General features: G+C 43.3%; 1 protein-coding gene across 3 annotated transcripts in view; it reads left to right on the forward strand.

The window, feature by feature from the left end:
• The window catches only part of COL14A1 (collagen type XIV alpha 1 chain), a 443,381-nt gene that overhangs the window by 222,957 nt on the left and 197,010 nt on the right, over positions 1-23,414 (forward strand). For all 3 annotated transcript variants that reach the window (XM_069220679.1, XM_069220680.1, XM_069220681.1), the window contains 4 exons: positions 1,340-1,469; positions 6,688-6,827; positions 16,276-16,402; positions 18,913-19,052. In XM_069220679.1, coding sequence (XP_069076780.1) covers positions 1,340-1,469; positions 6,688-6,827; positions 16,276-16,402; positions 18,913-19,052 — 537 coding nt within the window. The remainder of the gene's footprint in view (positions 1-1,339; positions 1,470-6,687; positions 6,828-16,275; positions 16,403-18,912; positions 19,053-23,414) is intronic.

Genomic DNA, 23,414 nt, shown 5'->3' on the forward strand with positions numbered 1-23,414 from the left:
TGCTTGTATAAAATGCCAGTTGCCATGGGAGCGGATCACGTGCCGGCTCTGATGAATAAATACTAGAACCTGCTTGGTAGGGCATTTGTGGGGAAGGAATGGGACAAATTTCTAGTGCGGTCATATATATGTTCACCCGCAACACAGGTTTTACATTTACGCAATTCAACTACCTGAATTGTGTATACCTAACACCACATAAATTGAACATTATGTTCCAGGGTACTGACAGGAGATGCTCTCGGTGCGTTCTGGTGATCACCGGCTTTTTACGTGTGAGACTGCCCAGCCATAGACCACTGTTGGGGTAGACAGCGACAGACCTGGAGCGTATCCTTGGTCGACGTAACTCTCTACAGCGTTGATATTCCTTCCTGCTTAGTTTGTATAAAAGACAGCCAGAGAAAAAGGTGGGTGATAGGTTTCTAGACCTGTCTCTGGGAATAGCACCTAGAGACATAGCACGCCGCTGGAATCAGCAGACGGCCCTCCTCACGGTAGATGGCGGATGGAGGTGGGAACATGGCTGCGGCAGAAGGGGCGCACTGCCAACTGAAGAGTCAAGGGGTCTGCACAGAGAACCAATCGCGAGCTCTGGCAGGAGGTTGTAGATAGCTTCCTGTCCTGTGACGCGCTGGATGAGACTCACAGGGAGAGGGCAGAAGTGTGAACGTGAGTGAATGAATGATGGTGGCCACTCTACCCCCGCAGAGTTCACTAGCGGCCTCCGCCTTTCCAGTGTCCTCCTGCCCACCCCGGGAATCGCGATAGTACAGCAATTGTTAGAAGAGGCGGGGAGCCAGGGCGGCTGCCAATGAGCCGTAGGTTATTTCCTAAAATGTTATACGCTTGTAAAGGACGCGTGTATGTTCCCCTTTTCTTTAACGTGCGGTGGGCATGGGACAAAGGAACACTGTTTAGTGTCAATGGCAAGCTATGTCTGATGACCCCGCAGGGAAAGGAGGGCAGGACCAATTGTACCAAATGAATGAATAACAAGTGTTTTTGTCAGTAAATGTGGAGTTTCCTTGTAATGCGACTGCAATATTGGCCACAGCTCAATGCAATGTTGTTTTTTGTATAATCAAAATCCAATAAAGAAATTTAACAAAAAATTGAACACAGAACAGACCATTTACAGATTGTGAACAAAACGACACAGTAAACTATCTTAGATAAAAAAATGACTGAATGAATTCTACAATTGGGGAATGTAAACATTTTAAATTTGGCCTAGGCTCTACTCTTCACATGTAGTGTTGATGCTGGCAACAGAAGTTGATTTCTGCTTGCATGCGTTGTGTGATTTTGACTGACATCCCTCTGTTATTGGTTGCAGATGAAGGTTGGAGAGCTTGTTACAGACGTCGAGCTATCTGGACTGTCGCCCCTCACGGAATATACCGTCACCGTTTACTCTATGTTCGGAGAAGAAGCAAGTGACCCCCTCACAGGCCAAGAAACCACATGTGCGTGGTACAGACCTGCAGTCCCTGCCGACCTTTTCTAGACTGGGCACTTTTGAATGTAGTGTTTGTGTAGCGTAAACCCAACTCTAGAGCTACTGAGAGCTGATCGTAAGGCGTTACTAGTAGGGTACAATTCATGATGGTTTACGAAGAGCCAGGCATATGTGGGATCCGATTTGTGAAGGGTGCTCTCATTTCCACAAGTTTATAAGTGTGTAAAGTCAGCATCAAGACTATGTGGCATAGCGTTAAGGTGCTTTCTTTACAGTCACTTGTGATTTTACGTTTTATAGTCAGTACTGCTATGAGATTACGTCAATCTCTTTATTGTCATCTGATGTAGCATCTCATCCACATTTGTAGTCCATAATATTCCTTAGGAAAGCAGCCAAGAAGTCAGGAAGAGATTAGGTTTTGGACCAGTTTCCCTTAGCCAAGCATTCTGGAAGATTTTAGGTTTTGGACCAGTTTCCCTCAGCCAAGCATTCTGGAAGATTTTAGGTTTTAGACCAGTTTCCCTTAGCCAAGCATTCTGGAAGATTTTAGGTTTTAGACCAGTTTCCCTTAGCCAAGCATTCTGGAAGATTTTAGGTTTTGGACCAGTTTCCCTCAGCAAAGCATTCTGGAAGATTTTAGGTTTTGGACCGGCTTCCCTCAGCCAAGCATTCAGGAAGAGATTAGGTTTTATACCGGTTTCCCTAGGGGTATTGGATAGCACCAGCTTAGAAATTAAGTGCATTTAGATCAACTGCATTGTATTGAGATGCTTTACTTCAATGTACAAGTCCTTTACCTGTGCCCCAGACATTCAGATAGCTTTTCCACATTTCAGAAATATAGATGATGTATGTTTCTGATTTGTTTTTGGGATTTCATAGGCTAGTAGCTCGTTGAAGCATCAGAGCGCAAGGAGGGAGAAGGTATGTCACGTGTTGCTTGAAGCACATGGAGCGTATTGATTGCTGATCAACTGCACTAATCTATCAGCTTTGCACGCAGTTTAGTTCAAAGACTTAGAGATTTGGACGGTCATTAAAAACCAACCTTCCAATGATAATAGGAAATGCTAAATCCAGAGTAGAAACCACCTGAGAAATTTCTGGGAGTGCAATGAAGGACGTTTCTTCAGTGGGTTTCCCTCTGGAAACAGAAATTTCTACAAAAATCTGAGTATTTCACATTATCACTAAACTCTAAATCTGTTCTTTAGTTCTCTCCTTAAGCCCTCAAAGGATATTTATTTTAAATTTAAGGATCATTAGTATTATTTCACCTATAAATCTGAGTGACCTGATAAACTTCTTTGTCAGATACTGATGGCCTTTCCTATGAAGCTGGTGCTTTCAGATGAAGATGTTAAACTGACTGTGTTGCAGCAATGGAAGCGAGCATTGCACCTTCAAAATCAGTTTTATTTGTTGCCTAAGGCCATCCCTTGCTTCTGAGGGCTAACACACTCAAATCTTCCCCACCTATACTCCTTGGAGGCATTCAGGGACTCCAGTATCCCCCATAGAGCCGAAAGTCTTCCGGTCCGACCCACTAAACTTTGATATGCTTCATGGTGCCTGTCTTGAACCTGTTCACTCAAATCACGCTTAAGCAGCAGAAAATACCTTGCAGACCCCCTAAAATACTACATTAAAAAATGAAATGTGCAAAATCTGTAATCATTTACTTACATCCATTTTATCATTAAAGCACAGTCTTGATTGGTGATTGGCTCTGTACAAAGAATGAATAAAAAAACTCACATAAAAATAAAAAACATATATAGATACCTATTGCAACAAAATAGCAATACAGATACAATTCAAAATAAGTGCAGGCATCGACAGTGACTATAAATCTTGGAATTAGCTGCAAGCCTTTGGATTTTGTCAATGCTTTTTTATTTTGTCATCACTTCTGTAACACGTTATTGCTGGCAGAGCTACCAAGAACTTGCCAAACAAAAATAGACTAAAAGCTTATTTTTTAGTCTCAAAAAGCACGTATTCTCAAAGTAGTCTCTGAAGGGAAGTACCTTGAAGACAGATTTTGTCCAAGTGGGCTACTGTTTTCATCAGAAGTGTTTGAGCACTGGGTGGTAGGAATTGTATGGGCCTCTCCAGATTCTGGAAGTTTTACTCACACAAATGTGAGCACAATTAATGTTTTTAGGCAAAATGCGATGTTTGCAGGACATTCTTGGTAAGAAAACATAGCAGAATCAATACAGGCAAATTAACCTAGAATTCATTGGGGTCTTAAGGTTTCAGAAATGCCAATGGTTCTTAGTGTTCCCCGGTTGCCCACCGACCAAGAGCCAAAACAGTTAGGCTATGCATGGCAAGGGAGAGGAAATTATGATTTAACCTCCTTCCTGCCTGTACGTATGTGAAAACTACACACAAAAGAATCAAAATATCCTCTCACTTGCCATCAGCGGCTGCAGGCCCAGGGAAGTACAAAAACTGCATGATAGGCCTGATGCCTGGATGGGTCACCCCACCTATATTTTTTCACAAAAAATAAATAAATAATTATCCATGGTGTCTAGTGGACTATGATGTGGGCACAGATGGCACCTGGGTGGGCTGCCCCATCCCTTCCTTTTTTCTGGGAGACGTCTATCCTTTTTAAAATTATTTTTCCCTGGTGTCTAGTGTGTTTACTTCCTCCACAGAGGGGACAATTAGGGGCAAACTGACCCAATCTGCCTCCTAGGCTGGCGGCCCCACCAGATTGGAGGCAGAAGGAGGGAAGTCCCACCAAACCACCCCTTCTCCGGGAAGTCACAAAGAACTGTTGGACCCTTTTTTTGGGTTGGGGCATTGCTGGTACGTAGCTGCCAAGTTTCCCAGGTTCATGCATGATGTGCTGCTCCAGTCCATGTTTTTTTCCTTTGAATTCTGTGACTTGTAGTTCTGTTTTTATTATTGTAATAAACAAGTCTCAGAATTCAAAAGAAAACATTGGACTGAAGCAGTACATGACACATGGACTTGTGAAACTTGGCAGGGCTGCCAGTGCCTGGGGGGTAGAAATACTGCTCTAATTTTTTTTTTAATTGCGAGAACAGTTGCCTATTTCTAGGGCGGTACTTCCCCCTCCCTGGCATCTAGGGCCATATGTACGAAAGCTTTTTCCCAAAGACACAGAATGGAAAAAATCCTTTGGTACATCTGGCCCCTAGTGAGAAGATCTCTGATTGGGACGCTACTGCTGGAAAGGGGGCATTGTACCTCTACTGGCAGTACATGTGGTGAATGGCGATTGAGGGCAGAGTTCTGTCCTCCGAGCACTGATGAAAGTGAAAGCAGACTACACTTGATGGCACGTCCCGCTTTCACTTTGCCCCTTGCGTTGACGTCACCACGCTGTGCACCAGGTGAGTAACTGCCGCTGACGATCTCTTCACGGCTGGTGCCAACGGTTCGACGTCCTCACTGAGGCATTTGAAACGTTCTACTTTGTCTCCTGCATCCCTTTTAATGTTGGGAGTATTCGCGGCCTGTTCCTATCCTGTGAAAACACTTGTCGTCTCAAATTGACAGGAGTAAATATGTAGGTGTATTTTAAGCGGTAAAGTATGCCAAAGGTCGGTGAAGACCCACAAATATGACTGCTTACTAACATCCAGCAAAAACTTATGTAGAAAATTAAATTGACATTTCTACCTCAAAATTCCATCCTCACTTGGATGAAGTATTTGAGAACATGACTGTCTTCTGTTTAAGAATGATTAGGCGGTGAGAGTTGCTGCCCCCCCCGTGGCGTAGAATCATCTTGTAGTGTGTGGACGTGGCTGCGCCTGGCTGGCGACACCAGTGCCGACAATGTTTATGTTCAGCACTGGAAGTCCTGTGCCTTGTGTTCCTATGTACCAAGAGGGGTTACACAGTGCACTCGTCGCAGGCGCCCCAACGCATACCCGAGGGACCTGTGTGAAGCTAGAGCGTCTAAGGCCCTTGATGGAGTGAGCGGGTAATTCTGACTCAGGCGACACCACAATTGGGCACCTTAAATCTGCACTACATGTGCATGCATTTTGCCTTAACCCAGCATTCTTTTCCGCTCCGATGTGACAGGGTACAAAGCTCAGGATTCTGAGCTTCGCAGCACGAAATGTGTGCAGGATTAGCAAATTATTCGCATTTTCAGGCTACTGAATTTGTAATAGAGAGGTAATACCGTACCCAGGAAAAACCCCACCTCGCAGTACTGGTATTTGCCCAGGTAACATTACCACATCCAAATACTAGGCCACTTGGGATGTGAATCTAATTGTTCATGGCACTGTTTTCATATATACTGTGCTTTTGCAAAACCTTTTAAGAACCTTATTTGATTAAAAAAAAAACATGACATTTTCTCAGCAACACAAGAAACCTGTGCATGGCTTGTAAAAGTACTTAACACAACATAAAATGACAGTTTACTAAAACAAATGTGCATTTATACATTGAGTGTGAATGAACACGTTGCCCACCCTTTATTGAGACTTCTACCCCGAATTGCAGAGGTACAATAGAGTTCGAGTGCGTATTTTCAAACCTTTGGCTTAGATTTTTAGGTATGAGGGCCCTTGTTAGCTGCCCACAGACTGTAATGGCATTGAAGTTGATGACATAATAGAAAGTCATTCGCTGCATTTTAAACCAGTCCAGGTTATGGGCTAATGTGAATAATTTGCCCAGTTTGAAAGCACATCATGTGTTTTTTGTTTCATATTTTGTGGAAAAGAGCTATTTAGGGGAGAGGTACCTTTTATAAATTGAGCTATTGAGTTGACACTGGCACACTGGGAAGTAAAACATGTAGCTTTTCCCTCCTGCGCCATGTTATTGTGAGGGATTCCTGCCTGCCTTAGTATGTCCCGCTGGTATTTTTCCGCAGTGTCTTTGCATATAAACGATGGGGCCTAGTCATAAAAGCATTTTAGGATACACACACATTTACTCCTGTAATTCTTCTTTACGTACCCTTACATACCTTCTTGAATTAGACCCAAAACATCTAAAATGGGAATATCATGGAATATTCACATACAATTAGTGCAAACAGAAAATACTGTGCCCTCTTTGCACTTTTGCTAAATGGGTGTTGGTCATTTTGGATGTCTAAAAGGGCACTACAGTAGTACGTTTGTATGTACTCCTAATGTCTTCATGAATAGGCCCCACGGTATTTGTTGGGGCCCTTCATATATGCATCGTTTTTTTTCCTTTTCCAGTGCCTTTGATGCCACCCAGAAACCTGAGATTTTCTAACATCGGACACAGCACCGCCGCTGCCACTTGGGACCCTCCTTCGAAGAAAGTCAATGGTTACCGTATAATGTACGTGAAGACCGACGGAACAGACACCAACGAGGTGAGGAGCTGACGCCGGGTCTGCTGTATCTGAAAATTATGGGCGTATAAATGGGGGAGCTCTCTTCAGCACGAATGTTGAGAGGTTTGGCCTTTTATCGATTTTTTCATAGCCGATAAGTTAAAAAAGTCTTGGGTTTTCGAACTTACATTACTAGCTGAAACAGCAAATTGTTTTATTTTTTCCGGAAGAAATTTGCCTACACGTAATTAAACAAAAGATATATAATTTCACAATGTAATTAATTGCAAAGTCATTAATGTTGCATTTTGTAGGTATTTTTGTGCATTGTACGGGATACGTCAGAGCGAACATAAGTGGCCTGTTCCTTTCATTAAATAGAAAATAAAGCGCGTCACGACAAAATAAATGAAACAATTGTTTCATCCATCACTTTACGCTATTCTGTATTTTTCTGGAGTCTTTGGCATGAGTGCGGTAGTAGCATCCTCGTGAGGGTGTGCATCTTTCTAGAAAATACTACAAATATCATTGAATATTCTGGAAATAAACTAAAGCTAATCAGTATTCCTAAATCGTTTTCTTTGCAAAATATAGGAAGCAGAGATGTCAACCATGTAGATTTATACAGAGTAAAGAAATGTATTGTTCTCAGTGGATTCAAGTGTCTGCCCAATTTTAAAAAGTTAAGGCGCGGGCTCTTAGGCCCATATTTATACTTTTTGACGCTAAACTGCGCTAACGCAGTTTAGCGTCAAAAAATTTTGCGCCGTCTAACGCCATTCTGAAGCGCCATGCGGGCGCCGTATTTATGGAATGGCGTTAGCCGGCGCAAGCAGACCGGCGCTGCCTGGTTTGCGTGGAAAAAAGCCACGTACACCAGACAGCGCCGGCGTAGGGGGAAAATGGCGTATGGGCGTCTTAAAATGGGGCAAGTCAGGTTACGTCGAAAAAATCGTCGTAACCCGACTTGCGCCATTTTTTTTCGACGCCCATCCCCCATCAACATGACTCCTATCATTGTAAAGATAGGAGTCATGCCCCCTTGCCCAATGGCCATGCCCAGGGGACTTCTGTCCCCTGGGCAAGGTCATTGGGCATAGTGGCATGTAGGGGGGCACAAATCAGGCCCCCCTATGCCACAAAAAAAAAAAAAAAAAAAACTTACCTGAACTTACCTTAATGTCCATGGGATTGGTCCCTCCATCCTTGGGTGTCCTACTGGGGTGGCCAAGGGTGGCAGGGGGGGTCCCTGGGGGCAGGGGAGGGCACTTTGGGCTCATTTTGAGCCCACTTGTCCCCTAACGCCATGCCTGACCCAGGCGTTAAAAAGCGGCGCAAATGCGCCGTTTTTGGCCACGCCCACTCCCGGGCGTCATTTTTGCCCGGGAGTATAAATACCACGTAAAGGCCTGGGAGTCATTTTTTAAGACGGGAACGCCTCCCTTGCATATCATTAACGCAAGGAAGGGGTTCACGCTAAAAAATGACGCACACTCCGGGCACTTTGGCGCCCGAAGCGTCTAACGCCATAGTATAAATATGCCGTTAGTTGGCGTTAGTTTAGCGTCGAATTTGCGTCGAAAAAAACGACGCAAATTCGGCGCAACCAGAGTATAAATACGGCCCTTAGTATAATATGTGCTTTGCAAAGCTTTTGGGGGAGAAGAATTGCTAGGGCACTGCAGCAGGTAGACAAGGCTGGGCTCCATGCTCTGTTGGGGAGGAATAATTATCATCCTCAGTAATCCCACACCTGGTTATATCTGAAGGTACGCGTTCAGTGTTGGACCCGCTTTCTGGACAGTCTGGCCCTGCCAGATGGGCCAGTGTGCGGGCAGTTTTTAGATCGAGCGTGCAAGCTCTCTGACGTGTTGTAATCTTTCTGTGGGCTTTTAACCACGCTCCTCACTATCACTCGTTCATGGGCTTGCCTTTCCAAAATCCTTTGTTATCATTGGTAAATGCTTTACGTTTGTCTCTCTTTGGGGCAGTTTTGTTACTGCCTTGGCCATCGACCCTGTTACATAGATAATTGCATGTTTGCCGATACATTTGACTGCAAACGAACTTCTTTTACCTTTTGTGTGTCTTCTTCACGCTCATGACGGCTGTGGCGCTTTAAATCGGCTTGCTTTTGTCAACTGTTTTACTTTTCATTTTCAATTAATGTGACAAGAAAAGTCCAGTTAGGAATTACTTTTCATTTTCAATTCATGTGACAAGAAAAGTCCAGTTAGGAATTTACAATGCTAATAGCTCTAACTCAAGCAAACGTGAGACGCATTGCATTGCAAATGCTTGTTTATTCTTATCTCATGGGCTGTGACGGGATCAAAAAGAAACAGCCCACACACTGGCAATTCAAGCTAGCCCATCTGGCAGTGCCAGACTGCTCAACTTCCATATAGGCCAGTGCAACACTATAGGTATTGAAAAAAATGGAGTCAAAAGTACTGGAACAGCATGTATTAAAAAGTTCAGGAGCTGTGATTTACCATACAGCATTGATTGGGGCTGTTGGTATCCAATGTATGCCCGTGGGTGGCTTCACTGCACACCTGGATGGACTTTAGATGGAACTTACTATGTTTGTCTGTAGCCTCTGGGTGTCTGGGTTTGCTTTTCTACTGCTTCTCGGTGGGATCTCTAAAGAACTTACCCGAGCAAACAGGTACTCAAAATATGACTAGCATTGTCAATTTCCTGTGGTAAAGGATGAGCCATCTGTTGTCTCCTTCTTTGGCATGTCGCCTAGTTTCACTTTGGTTTACCTGCTTGCTTAATTGTGATCTGAGGGCCCATTCTGCCTCTAACTAGAGTATGTTTGTGGGTTTCTACAGCTGCAGTGTAGATGGATACCGCACCGTGCAAGTCTTTGGTGCAAACTCAAGTACAAGCTGCACCCGAGCGGTTGGACCTTTTGCCTCGGGATGAGGCTCAGCATTCAACAGTTCAATAAAGCATCAATGTCAGTATAGCTCATTAGGGCCCCCAAGGACATGAGAGAGTGCTAGGTTTGCAAATCACAAAGGTTTATTAGCAGATTAGCAAAGTTGCAAATTCAAATCTTTCAAAGGTGATCAAAAATCAACAGTTCATCGTGTGAATATACTGATCAGCTTATTTCAAAGTGATTCAAATACAGCAAATGCAAGGACAGACTAAAGTTATCAGAGGCAAATAAGCTAAGAATTCTAAAGAATGGAGGGACAGGAGCAGAAGGTGTCCGCAAATAAACTCCAAAGGCAGAAGCAAATGAAGATTCATTCAAAGTGAGAATGGATTTGTTCAGGAGTATAACTCCTCGAGCAGAAGCAGAATAAACCATCTGATCTCTAAAGAGGAGAAAGGGGCACCTGAATCTAACAAGCTCAGCAAAAATGCACAATAAAAAGCATACCATTCTTGACAAGATGTACACCTCTCCACGTTTCTCGGGGACAGGGAACTAATCAGGATAACAAATTTCACAATCAGATGACTGCACCCCTTCTTCCCAGCCAATGCACAAGGAACGTTTATAGTTGCAAGACTTTCAAGAGATGTCTCATAGCAGGATGACACATTACAGTCAACTTGTCCCAGGTGTATACATTCACTATTCACTCTCTATGGAACGCATATAGACAACATTTCTCACAGAAAACAAAACATTTGCAACATTTAAGTAACTCAACCTAGTGTATCTTGGCTCCTGAAATGAGAGAAAGGAGAAAAGAAAAAAGACAGCAGCCAAAGGCACATTTTTACTGCTAGCATAACTCATTTAGACTGAGGCCTACATTAGTTCTTGGTAATGTACCATTGAATCACTATGATCAACCTTAACATGGAAATCACTCTTTATATATAAGGATCTTGTATTATGCAAAATTAAAACTTGCGACAAAGTGTCAACACTGCCCTATTGCTTCTGAGTAGAGCTTGAAGAGCATCTATTGACTGTGTGCCTCTTCTACATATCTGCATATTCCTCCTCTCTTGCTCCTAAGTGGACTATTCCGATCCCTGACAGCAGCTGAATGTCTGCTGGGCAAACCTGTGGTTGCCCTCTGTCACCTTCGATGGAGTTTAAATAATATTTGTTGTGAATGTGTTTCACCTGTACTTACCTCTGGATTACTCCCCCATTAACCCTGGGTGGACTCTTGGATCACTTGCATACTGTTCCTGCCTGTGCACAGCTCCTCCGTTACTCCAGAGTGAACTCCTCAGATTATGTGCACTGACTGTATGTACACACACGCGCACAGACACACACACACACACACACACACACACACACACACACACACATGCCTGGTGCATGCATACCTGTTGGTGAACTCTCTCTATCATCCACTGGATTCCAGTAGGTTGTTAATCTGCAGGTGAAACTCAAAATGAATCATAACCTTACCCTACCTAGGATAGAAGGCAAGTATACATGCACGGCTCGCTCCACATAGGACAATTTCACAACCCACATCCTTTCAAGCAGACACAGTTATAAATTATTTTGTAGAAGTTAATATCTAATCAAACAGAATGCCTGCCATGGACTTAAGGTAAAAAGAGTAGGGGTCTGGTTTATAATTCGATGTAATAGCAAATCTTCCAATTTCTAGCGCATACGCTGAGAATGGATGAAATTCCAAAGGTGGAATTTCGTCACAGTACTATCCTGATGGCAGAATAAATTTCTCTAGTGAATTATTTCCCAGATATAAAATTTCTCCCACATATGGGTACACATCCCACCTTGAACATTTTCCATAAACACCAAACTCCAAAACAAGTCCTTAAGTCAACAAGTATATGCTACGAAAACTATATACTGCACACTGTGATGGAAAGCCCTTTAAACTGGAAATGCATGTTTATTTTGTAAAAAAATAAATAAATAAGAACTGTACATTCGAACAACCCTATGGAGAACATGGGGTCCCCCTCTGTGTAAATAGTTTGCTTAAGATTTCAGACTGCAGATTTCACTTGATAAGAAAAATAGTTTCTCTTTTTTGTAGTGAAATCAGGGCTTAGGCTTATCATGTTTTTTATGCTCCCTCCCATTGACATAAATGAAGCCCCAACCAGATGCATTCATTGGTAATTATGCATCCCGCTGTTCCTGTGTTTTGTGTCTGAGAAATGAGCACATATAAGACACGTATAACGTAGTGGTTTCTGCATAAAGGTGTCATCAACTTAAATTATAGCAACTGTGACTTCAGATAAAACATAAACATCAGTTCGGAAAAGCATGATGAGAGGAGACAGTCTGTCCACATACCAGCTGACACAGTGAAAGAGAGAGTCACGTTTGAAAGAGTCGACAGGCCAGGGGAGGAGTGATCCTCAATAATATGCTTTCCCGATGAAAGGGAGGGGATTAAGAAACATGGAAATTATTACTGAAACACCTACTTTACTAGTTACATGCCTTTAGTCCTTTCACACCTGTGTTGAAGATCATAACATGAAGTGTTGTCTGTAAACTGAACCGAGTTCTGCCGCGGTCACAGCCAAGGATTGGAGGACACGTAAAATAAAAAACAAAACACTTCACTTTGACGGTGAGTGTGGTAACACCACGGCACAGATTTACTAGCACTTTGCTCTGGGGTTGTGCCACAAAACTGACGCATTCTGCTGCAAAGTGTTGAGTTGGGATTTACTTTTCAACGCAAAATCTGTTTTGCGCTTGAAAGTCGTCCTAAAGTAACAGAGTAGAAACAACTGCTGCTTTGCACTACTTAGCATCAAGGGAGCGATTCCATGGGACCACTCAGCGCTTTGATGCAAAGGCAAATCAGCTAAAAAAAAATACACAAGTCATTGTGTCATAAACTATGCCTCCTCGAGGCAGGCATGACATTGGAGGAACATGTTTCAACGTTAAATGTGGTGCTGCATTGTACAGCACATACACAAACTTGGAAACATTTTAAACTGACTAAACATAGTCTTTGTTACTCAAAGGGTACCCTTCCAGTACGAAACCTGTGCTTTACCCTTCCAGTACCAAACCTTTGCTATGCATCACACCAACACCCTTGCACTATAGTGCAAGACTGTGTGAGTGGAGTTAGGCAGCCTAAAGAGCACCAGTGCAGGGGGTGGGAGATACAGAACCACATATTAGTAGATGTGGCACTGTTCTTCTTTCTCTCTTTCACGTTGCGTGCATTTTTAGTAATTTTTGTCCCTGTTTGTTAATCGCTATTCATCTCTGATATTTTTAGGTCGAGAATAGCAGTGCGCAAGTGCTGCTTTTCAACATGTAATCTATTCTGTGGGCTTTAACCACGCCCATCTCACGCTCATCACTTTCATTCGTTGCTGGGCTTGCCTTTCAAAAATCCCTTGATGTTGTTGGTAAATGCTGTACGTTTGTCCTGCCTTGAGGATGTTTTGTTACGCCTTGCAAACTGCCCCTGTTATATGGATTATTGCATAATTGCCGATATACTTTATTGTGGGCGAACTACTTTTTTCTTCTGTCTCTCCCCTTCGCACTCCAAGGCGGCCATGGCTCTTTGAAGTTTCATACAGCGCGAACTCGATTGGTGGTATTGGAGCGCTTTGCATGAGTACCATTTACATCACATTGTTTTTTTTTGTCTCTCCCTTTAACGCTCCATGGCGGCCATGGCGCTTTGAAGTTTCATACAGCGCCAATTCGATTGACGGTATTGGAGTGAATTGCATGACTACCAGTTATGTCACATTGTTTCTTTTGTCTCTCCCCTTTGCACTCCATGGTGGCCATGGCACTTATGAGTTTCATACAGCGCAAACTTGATTGGCGGTATTTTAGCGCTTTGCATGAATACCAGTTACATCACATTGTTTCTTTTATCTCTCCCTTTAACGCTCCATGGCGGCCATGGTGCTTTGAAGTTTCATACAGCGCAAACTCGATTGACGGTATTGGAGTGAATTGCATGACTACCAGTTACATCACATTGTTTCTTTTGCCTCTCCCCTTTGCACTCCATGGCAGCCATAGCACTTTGAAGTTTCATACAGCGCAAACTCGATCGGCGGTATTGGATCGCTTTGCATGACTACCAGTTACATCACATTGTTTATTTTGTCTCTCACTTTCGTGCTTCATGGCAGCCATTGCGATTTGACGTTTCATACAGCGCAAGCTCGATTGGTGGTATTGAAGTGCTTTGTACGTCTACCAGTTATGTCACATTGTTTCTTTTGTCTCTCCCCTTCGCACTCCATGGTGGCATGGCACTTTGAAGTTTCAGATAGCAAAAACTCGATTGGCGGTATTGGAGCGCTTTGCATGACTGCCAGTTACGCCACATTGTTCACAATGTTACAGAATCAGAGTTATTTAAATTTTACTTCTGTCTCTCCCCTTCGCGCTCCATGGCGCCATGTCAGTTTGAAGCGCAAACTCGATTGGAGGTATTGGAGTGCTGCAGCCATTTCTTAAGTAAAATCAGTAATAGTCTCTCACACATGTAAGAAGAAGGCAAAAGATAAGTAGCAAATATTTAGAACAGATAAGGATTCCTGTTGCATTGGGTGTAGGTCCGGAAGTACTGGATCCATGCCAGATCATTAGCTAAACCTACCCGTTTACATACACAGTGGTTATCTTGAACATTTCACATAGATCTGGCCATTCTGGACCCCTGCTGGATACCCATGATATAGCAAGAATTTACAGCCAGTACTACTGCTGCAAACCACGCTTTTATCCTAAGTGTGCAAGAGAAGGGAAAGACAGCTTGGTGACTACCTAGACATGTTAGCCTTTGTCTTCCAGATATCACTGAAAGACATTATTTTAATTTGAGCTTCATAAATATGATTAAGGTTTTCATGTCAAAAGCACAGTGCAGGTGGTTAATGCTTTACTCTGAACACTTTCGAGGGGAACCCCCATTTCCATTATTGAAATCGGCCTCATTAAACTTTCAGGCAGCCCTACATTGTACTGGTACATGAGAAATATATTTCATTGATAGTTGCCTTCCATTGTAATAGGTTTCACATATTGCTCCTTTTATACACTCATGTACATCAATAATTAGATGCAATCGTTCTAGACATGGTGTGTGAATGACGTGTAGTATAAAGTATGAGGTGTTGGCCATCCATGCAGTGGGGGATTTATAGAATGTCCCTGCTTCAAGGGGTGCAGGCAGTCCTGTTGTCGTGTCGGCAAACATTGGGTTCATCTGGTAGAATAGTTATATCAGCATGGTTATGCTTATATCAACATACTGATAAATGCCACCACTGCGGCAGTCTCTCCTCATGGCCGACTTACCCTGAAATTAACAGGTAAAAATGGTGCCTCCACCCAGGCATAAGTAGTGGCCTAAATATCTTTGATACAACACTTTCAGACGAAAATATTTTTGGCATGATTCAGAAAGGTAACTTAGAGTTTTGAGTAGTTTATACTTTTAAGTAAGTTTACCACTGTTAGCTATTCCCAAAATCTGAGTTTAAATTTACTTCATAAGTGTAACATACATGTCTCCACCAAAATGAATGGCCTGGAAGCTATTCACAAACTGCAGGGGCCATAACTTACTCTTTTGAGTAATGCTTTTTTATATCTTTATTTAGATTTGGAAATACAGTGCAATACAATAGCCAAACTGCCAATAGCCAAACAGCTGTAAGAGTCGCAAGCCGATAACAATATACGGTTAAAGATGACAATATAGGACATGTAAGGCGGGAGGGTAAGTCTGTAGCACGTAGCACCTCATGTCCATCAGATACAAAGACCTCAGCCAGGAGAGGACTCCTGGTTCAGAGTACTGTTTGAAAGGAGCTCTGAATCCAAAGAAAAAACAAGAAGGGGAATAAAGGGGGGAGGAGGGTTGGAGGAAGATAAAATGATGGCCTGGGTGGGAGGAGGGTTTGGTTGGTAGGATCTTTGACACTGAGGCAAGAACAAGCTGCAGGCGATGGTGTCCGCCCTGGGTGTCTCATTCAGCATCGCGCGGGTAAGATTACAAGGGCTCTATCCTCTCCGGTGTCAGACAGTGTCCTAGCCAGGGCTCATGTCCAGTTGTTGCCCATTACTATGGCCCGTCAATGGAAAAATGTAGTAGTGCAGCGTATTTAGAGACCACAGTCAAACGAGGCTGGGTGTGTTCTGCAGATGGCCACGGGTCCCCAGTTGGAGATCCCAGGCTCTGCAAAGAGTAAAGCGCCCTCATTCAGGAATAGGATCCTGACTGGGCAAATCTCTAGTTTGTCTTGCAGCTTGTATGCGATTCTAAACATTCCGTCATCCAATAAGTTTGGGTTAATGCAGGGACTTTTAAGTAATTTAATTACCCTTTTAAGTAAGTTTGTTACGTTTAGCTAGTCACAAAATCTGAGTATAAAGTTACTCATAGGTTTGTATGGCCATTCCACTACTGTGTCCTAAGAAAGAACCTTCCATGGTCTGTTTTGTAGCACTTTACATTATGTTCATATGAAACAGTTTAAAGCTGGTGCATGTTTTGTGCAGGTTGAAGTGGATCGAATTTCAACGTACCTTCTGGAGAAACTTGCATCGCTCACGGAATACACAGTGGCCATTTTTTCAATCTATGACGAAGGCCAGTCAGAGCCACTGACTGGCAGTTTCACTACAAGTAAGCACAATCAAATCATTGAAGAATATTGACCTAACAAGGTTGGGTGTAGATAATATATCATCATTGAAGAGTTTTATTGATTTCTACATTCATTCCTAGAACTGAAAGTGAATGTCACATATGGTTTGTTTAAACGTTTATTTACATTAACATAACAGACAATTGTATCACACATGTAATAAACACGTATATTTTTGTATAACCCAGACAAAAAATCTAAAGTATATATAGAATATCATTTAAAATGGCAAACTGTTGAAACCAGGCATTTCAAATTAGAGAAATGATCTAGAAATGTTTAAGAACCATAATTGTACAGTACATTTTATTCATATTCATAATGGTCATGCATGATAATTTTTAAACGACAGGATGTGATGTAAGTGTCTCACTCTGCCTCAATCCCCTGCAGTCTGCTGCAAGTACCATATGGGGAATGTCAAAGAGACATGTTGGAAGGATTCAAAATAATGTATTTAGTAATAATTTATTGCAGCTTTTTACCTTTTATAATCCCGTCCTTGAGGCAGCTTCTCCTTGCCCCTTCCTCTCCCTCCCTGTCTCAATGGTCTTATTCTAGCGCCAGGATACCACAATGGTCACAGAGCACTTTATAAATGTTTAAATAAATAAATGTAACATTATGTTAAACAGTACAGGAAATACTAATGTAGTAGCAACTTTCTCCGTGATGTGGTATTGGCCTATTGCGTATTTTGAGAAAAGTGAAGCAATGCAATCTCCACGGAGAGTTTGTGTTGTAATGCACTAGGGAAAGTACAAAATCAGATGATAAAGGGGGCTAGTCCCAAACTGCATTTTGTACTACGATTGTAGTAATACTATATTACTACAAATGTTCAACAAAATGCTATTCACAATCCTCTGAAATTACATTTTGTAATACGTTTTGTAATACTGCAGAACATACTACAAAATGCACAGGGCTTTTGACAAAGGTAACCTAACACTTTTGAGTAATTTTCACATGTAATTTACTCTTACACTTTTGACTAACATTATGACTTTTCGCTATTCACAAAACCCAAGTATAAAGTTACTTAAAATTGTGAAACTAAATTACATATGTAAATTACTCGAAAGTGTAAGTTACCTTTGTGGATAGCCCACTAAAGAAATGATAGAGAATAGGACTTTAGTGATATATGAAAATATGGTGTGAAGAATCCTTCACCAAGAGTTAGACTCTGGGAGCAGGGAGCATTCCACAGACCTCCACTAAATCACTCATTCTTCAGTCCAGTCACCACTGCAGATACAAACATACTGACTGACCCTTCTGTGCTAGAGTTGCTTTAAACAGACACTCTGTAGGCACAATGTGGCGCTCTCAACGACCATTTGTAATCCGTGGGATTTACCTGCAGTGTTCTTTAACAATATAGTGCCAGATCCCTGCCCATGAGGGAAAATGTAATAATATCTCTCATTGGCTTGGAATCTCTCTCGTGCTTCAGTAACAAAAGATACGACACTCATTCTAGATGGAAGAATTACTCTCTGCATATATTGTAGAAATACGTTTGTATTGTGCTTCAAGCTACATGCATCAAAACTTGTTAAATTGGGTCCCTACACTAACGATTGCTTGGCTTGGATATCTAGGAAATACATTTTATTTATTTATTTAAAAAACACAGACTTCTTTCACCCCGATTTGCCTGTACTGTTAGTCGGTTTCATGTCAAAATATTGTAGTCATAATATCATCTGACCTAAATATAATGTCCTAAATATTGTTTGCACAAATATCCTCTCATTGATTTATATTTTCTATTATTACTACAATGGGGTGATATTTTTATAAATTATATTTAGGATACTATGGGGGTTATTACAACTTTGGAGGAGGTGTTAATCCGTCCCAAATGTGACGGATATACCACCAGCCCTATTACGAGTTCCATAGGATATAATGGACTCGTAATACGGCTGGTGGTATATCCGTCACTTTACCGTCACTTTTGGGACGGATTAACACCTCCTCCAAAGTTGTAATAACCCCCTATATGTCAGATGATATTCTGATTGTGATATTATATTACTAAACGGCAGTGTGAGGAAGCCTGCACCCGTAGGGCTGGCTCTCCCTCCAGGCTTTAGTGAACTTGAAGGTTTCCCCTCTGGCTGGCTGTGAATGTGGGATCAGCTAGGGAAGGAGATACCTCTGGGAACACATGCTCCTAGACAGAATTACTTCCTAACGCTCTCTGTCCACCACTACGTTTTCTGATTTTATCTCCTACGTTGTAGATGTCAGGGGTCGATTTGAGGCAGGGTGGGGGAATAGCTACTGTCGTCCTAGATGGTGGTCTCATCGTATCAAATGTCTCTGAAGTGACTTCACGAGAATGCTGATGCCTTCCCCACCTAGTTTTCAATTAGGGCCTTAAGTACTAAATCCCTACTTGACAAATTACTAATTTGTATGTCTTTCTCTTTTTTTCATATTACTTTGAAACAACAATAATGTTGCTGATCGGCAGAGAAAGTTCCATCCCCTCAGGTTCTGAATATCCATGAAATCTCGACCGATAGCTTCAGAGCTATCTGGAAACCCTTCTCCAATGACGTAGTGATGTACAGACTGACTTGGATCCCTCTGAATGGCGGGAAACCGGAGGAGGTGAGCTGTTCATTTCTCACTTGACTGTAGTAGTGGCATGTTTCATCATCAGGTTCACCCTGACCTCTATAAGTCAGGGTGGGCTCAACCGTATTCCAGGGAGCTCTTTGTATATTGGTGTGTCTGGGGGAAGCTACATGTAAATAAAAAATCCTCATCCACTCCCAAGGTATCCCTTTATTAGTGGGGTGGATGGGAAATGATTAAAATAAACTACAGAAGGGTGAAAAAGGATGCAATGGTCCTATGACCCTTATGGTGGCACCATGTTTCTTCCCTATACTGATGTCCGTAGTAGTTCAAGACATTCATCAGGGTGGGTTTGTTTTGCTAATATCGCCCCTCCCCCCCTTCCCGGTGACACTTCTGTAATCAGAAAATTATTGTAGAGGCATGCACTTTAAACTTTAGGCATGCAAAGTCAAGAGTGCATACACTATAATAATTTATGTATATAAGGGTTACACTTATCTGATTTATACTACCTACCATTTTGTTGTAAAGGAATGCTTTGTAAAGGCATATGTGTGGTAAAGACCTGCATGTTAAAGGCACTGTGTGGCAAAGGCATTGTGTGGTAAAGGATGCTTGATAAAGGCCGGGTTGTAAAGGATGTTTCCCCACAGCTTGTGATTTAGTTTTGCTCTCTTAGTCCACTCTTCTCTTGAATATCAGAACGCAGTGCACTACCAGTGGTGTCAACCCTCGCTTGAGGCACTCACGATGACGGTGACTTCACAAAGGGGCATGCAGTTGAAGCTGCTATAGGTGTCCCTAGACAATATGCATGATTATGATGATTACCATGTAGCGTGATGATGACGACTGCATCCAGTATGGCGCTCATAGCAGTAGATCACAACATGTTCAAATCACACCACCACAAAATTGTATGGCCAGCTGTTACCTTGAAATGCTGTTTGATTAATGTCTCAGCTGCCGAATAAGCGCGCACAGTGGTTTTCAAGAATCCAGTGAGCACAGATGTCACAGGAACCGGTTGATAACACTTCTTTGTGTTCTGTTGATCCCCAGCCCTCTTGCTGCCACTGTAGGCATAATAAAGATGATGATTCAAAGTGAGGTCATCCGTGCTGTCAGGTTAGCAGCTATCAGTACTGTGTTCAACATTTCAACTACTCACCACTGTACCCTGGCATCCCACCCTTCCACGCACACTCTACCGAAACCCCCCCAGCCCACATTCCCATGTAACTGTTTCAATTGTGTTCTTCCAGAAGGGTCACCTTGATGTGAAACCCCAAGAGGAGGCGCTGCTTTACTTGGAAGCTGTCGAGGTGAGGTCTGAATAGGAGGCCTGTTGCCGCTGACCAAGCAGATGCCATGTGGGCATGCATCATCTTCATTACACCCGGTTTCAATGTACAGGATGTAACTGATGAGCAGCTGTTCAGCGAGTGTCCAGGAGCCTCAGAAATTGTCTTTGCTGATTTGGTTATGGCTAGGATAGAACTGCAGAATGGGGCTCCATCGCCCATGGCGGTATTGACAACAGGGCAGGAACAAGACTTGGCAGCATTTACCACCACAGCAATGGATGACGGGTTATTATGACGTGGGACTCATCAGTACTGCTGAGCCAGTAAAGATAACCCTGTGAGAAGTGGCCATCCTACCCCGAGTGTGCCAATCACCTTTCTCCAAAGAATCTAATGAGGGTATAGCACCCACAATACAAGCACTATTTGATCAGGCGGTCCTCCACGTTGGGGTCTCCCCCGCAATACACCAATCTATTCGGACAAAAAGACCTCCATAAGATGGCAGACTGAAATTATCCATCTTTTACGAGGGGCCCTATAAGCTGGACAAAAAAATTAAAAGTGAGCAATTGTTTCAAATGATTGAGTGCATGCAGGGCATATGTTGCTAGAGCTGTTCCCACTGCTCCACCTTGAAGTAAACCTAAGGAACGGAAGCATGCCATACCTGAATTTCAAGTAAAGTTGTCTGGCTTGGGAACCTTGTAAAGCTTCAAAAGATGGTTCATATAACGGGAGGTTCTTGTGATCTAAAAATTGGTCAGTCAAGTTGCCAGACCTGCAGTTCTTTATCTTTTCTTCCCAAAGAAAATCTTTACATTTCTCTTTTTTCTGTTGTCTAGAGATATTGGTGGCTTCATCCAGGTTGGCCCAGAGAAATTCAAGGCCTAGAAGGTGTAGCATGTTCTTTATGGTAATTAGCCATGGGATTTTAAGGTGATCCCTCTGATATAGTAATTCTTTAATTGGTCGCTTGTACGGTTCCAACTTCAGGAGTGGACCAGAGCCTGTGCTAAAAAAGCAGAGGCCTAATTTTGACATAGAGGGCAATGGGAAATAATCCCATGTCTAGCACTGTATACTACATTGGCTTACTTGTGGGGAAATTAGTTAGACTCCTTAGGAATTTGTTTTCTACACCTGTCAGCTCCTTTATATCCTCATGACCCCACAGTTCCGCTCCATAAGATGCTGAGCTTTTGGCTTTGATTTTTAAAATCTCAAAAGCTGGAAGCCAGTTTTTAGATTTCATTTTCTTGCAATTTTGAGGATTGCTCCTGTCTCTTTAGTCAGCCTAAGTGTGTTTTTGCCCACTATATGCTTCCAACTGAAGTTGTGTGACAATGTTACCCCCAGGTAGGTAAAGTTATGTACTTGGTCGAGGGGCTCGTTACCCTCAATAATGTTCACCCAACTCAACTTGTACAGATTTAGGGCCATAGACCTGATTTTTCCTATATTACGTTCACTTTCTGAGGGGTTCAGCTGCTATACTGGAGATTACAGCAAGGGTACTGCGAGTCCCCCAGTCTCTTCAATCGAATACTGAAAAGGACCTTGCTGACTTCTGATCGGATAGCACGGTGATACAGTTTGCTGATGACATCTTGATATGCAGTCTGTCCGAGGACCTGTGTCATCAGGACACGATAGCCCTCATAACTGCACGTGCCGATTAGGGTACAAAGTAGAGAAGGGAAAGATGCAGTATGTACAGCAGGAGGTCAGCTATCTGGTTAGGCTGATGTCAGCGGCCAGTCAGCAGATCACGCCGGAGTGCATGGATATCATCAGAGCTATGCCACCACCGAAAACGAAAAAGGGCATGCAAACGTTTTTAGGGCTGTGCAACTACATCCGGCAGTGGGACTTAGATTACAGCACTCTTGTTCCCCCTTACACGAGGCCATGAAAATTATGAAAGATGGCCACGGGGAATTAGCCTGGAAGCCTGAGATGCACAATGCCTTCTGCAGACTCAAAGCTGAGATCACACACTCCCCTGTGTTAGGAAAGCCCGACTATAAGAAGGAATTCTTATTCAGCCACAGCAATGGGCAAGCCATATCAGCAGTCCTGGCACAAAAATATCCCTGGGGGCGGGGGGGCAAACTACTTGCGTACTTCAGTGGTCTCTTAGACTCAGTTATGCAGGGTCATTTCCCATGCGAGCAAGAGCTGGCAGCAGTGACCTTTGCTAGAGACAAAAGCACCTCCATTGTGATGGGGTCATCGCTGACACTATGCAGAACATTCAGGCCCTCATTACGACTTTGGCGGTCTTTTTGCAAGACCGCCGAAGCTGCTGACGCCAACAGACCACCAGTGTTGGTGGTCTGAAGACCACCATATTTGGAGTTGCCATGGATTTCCACCCGTTTACAGGCAGAAATCTGACCCCTTCGGCCTGGCCACCCCCATGTGTAATATGGCACAGCGGTGCAGTGCCAGACACCAGGACCCATCCCCTCCCCGACGACCACCTCGCCGAAACAGGTAAGTGGACGGTCCGAAAGGGGGTGCTTGTGTGTGGTGTGTGCGTGTATGTGTAGCGGAATGGGCGTGCGTGAGTGTATGTGGGTGTATGGATGTGTGTGTGGAGGGTGTGTGTGTCTGCATGTATGCTGAGGGATGTGTCGGGATGCGAGAGAGTAGGTGTGTGTATTGGGATGCATGCGAGTGGGGGTGCATGTGTGCAAGTCTGCGAGTGAGTGGGGGTGTCTGTGTGGATGTCTGTGAGTGAGTGGGGATGTCTATGTGGATGTCTGCAAGTGAGTGGTGCTGTCTGTGGATGCGTGCGGTCGGGTGGAGGTGTTTGTATGGAAGTGTGCAAATGTGTGTGTGTGTGCAAGTATCCATATGCGGAGGGGGAGTGTATGAATGTATGCGAGTGTGGAGGGGGTGGGGTGTGCATGAATGCGGAGTGGGTGGGGGTGTGCATGATTGTGTAGTGGGGTGGGGGGTGAATGATTGCAGAGGGGGGTGTATGTGTGAGTGGGGGTGTGTATGTTAGTGTCAGAGCGGGTGGGGGTGTTAGTATGGATGTGTGCATTTGAGGGGGTGTTTGGAAGTGTCTGTT

The sequence above is a fragment of the Pleurodeles waltl genome, chromosome 2_2 (genome assembly GCF_031143425.1).
Source record: "Pleurodeles waltl isolate 20211129_DDA chromosome 2_2, aPleWal1.hap1.20221129, whole genome shotgun sequence".
NCBI classification, from domain to species: Eukaryota; Metazoa; Chordata; class Amphibia; order Caudata; family Salamandridae; genus Pleurodeles; species Pleurodeles waltl.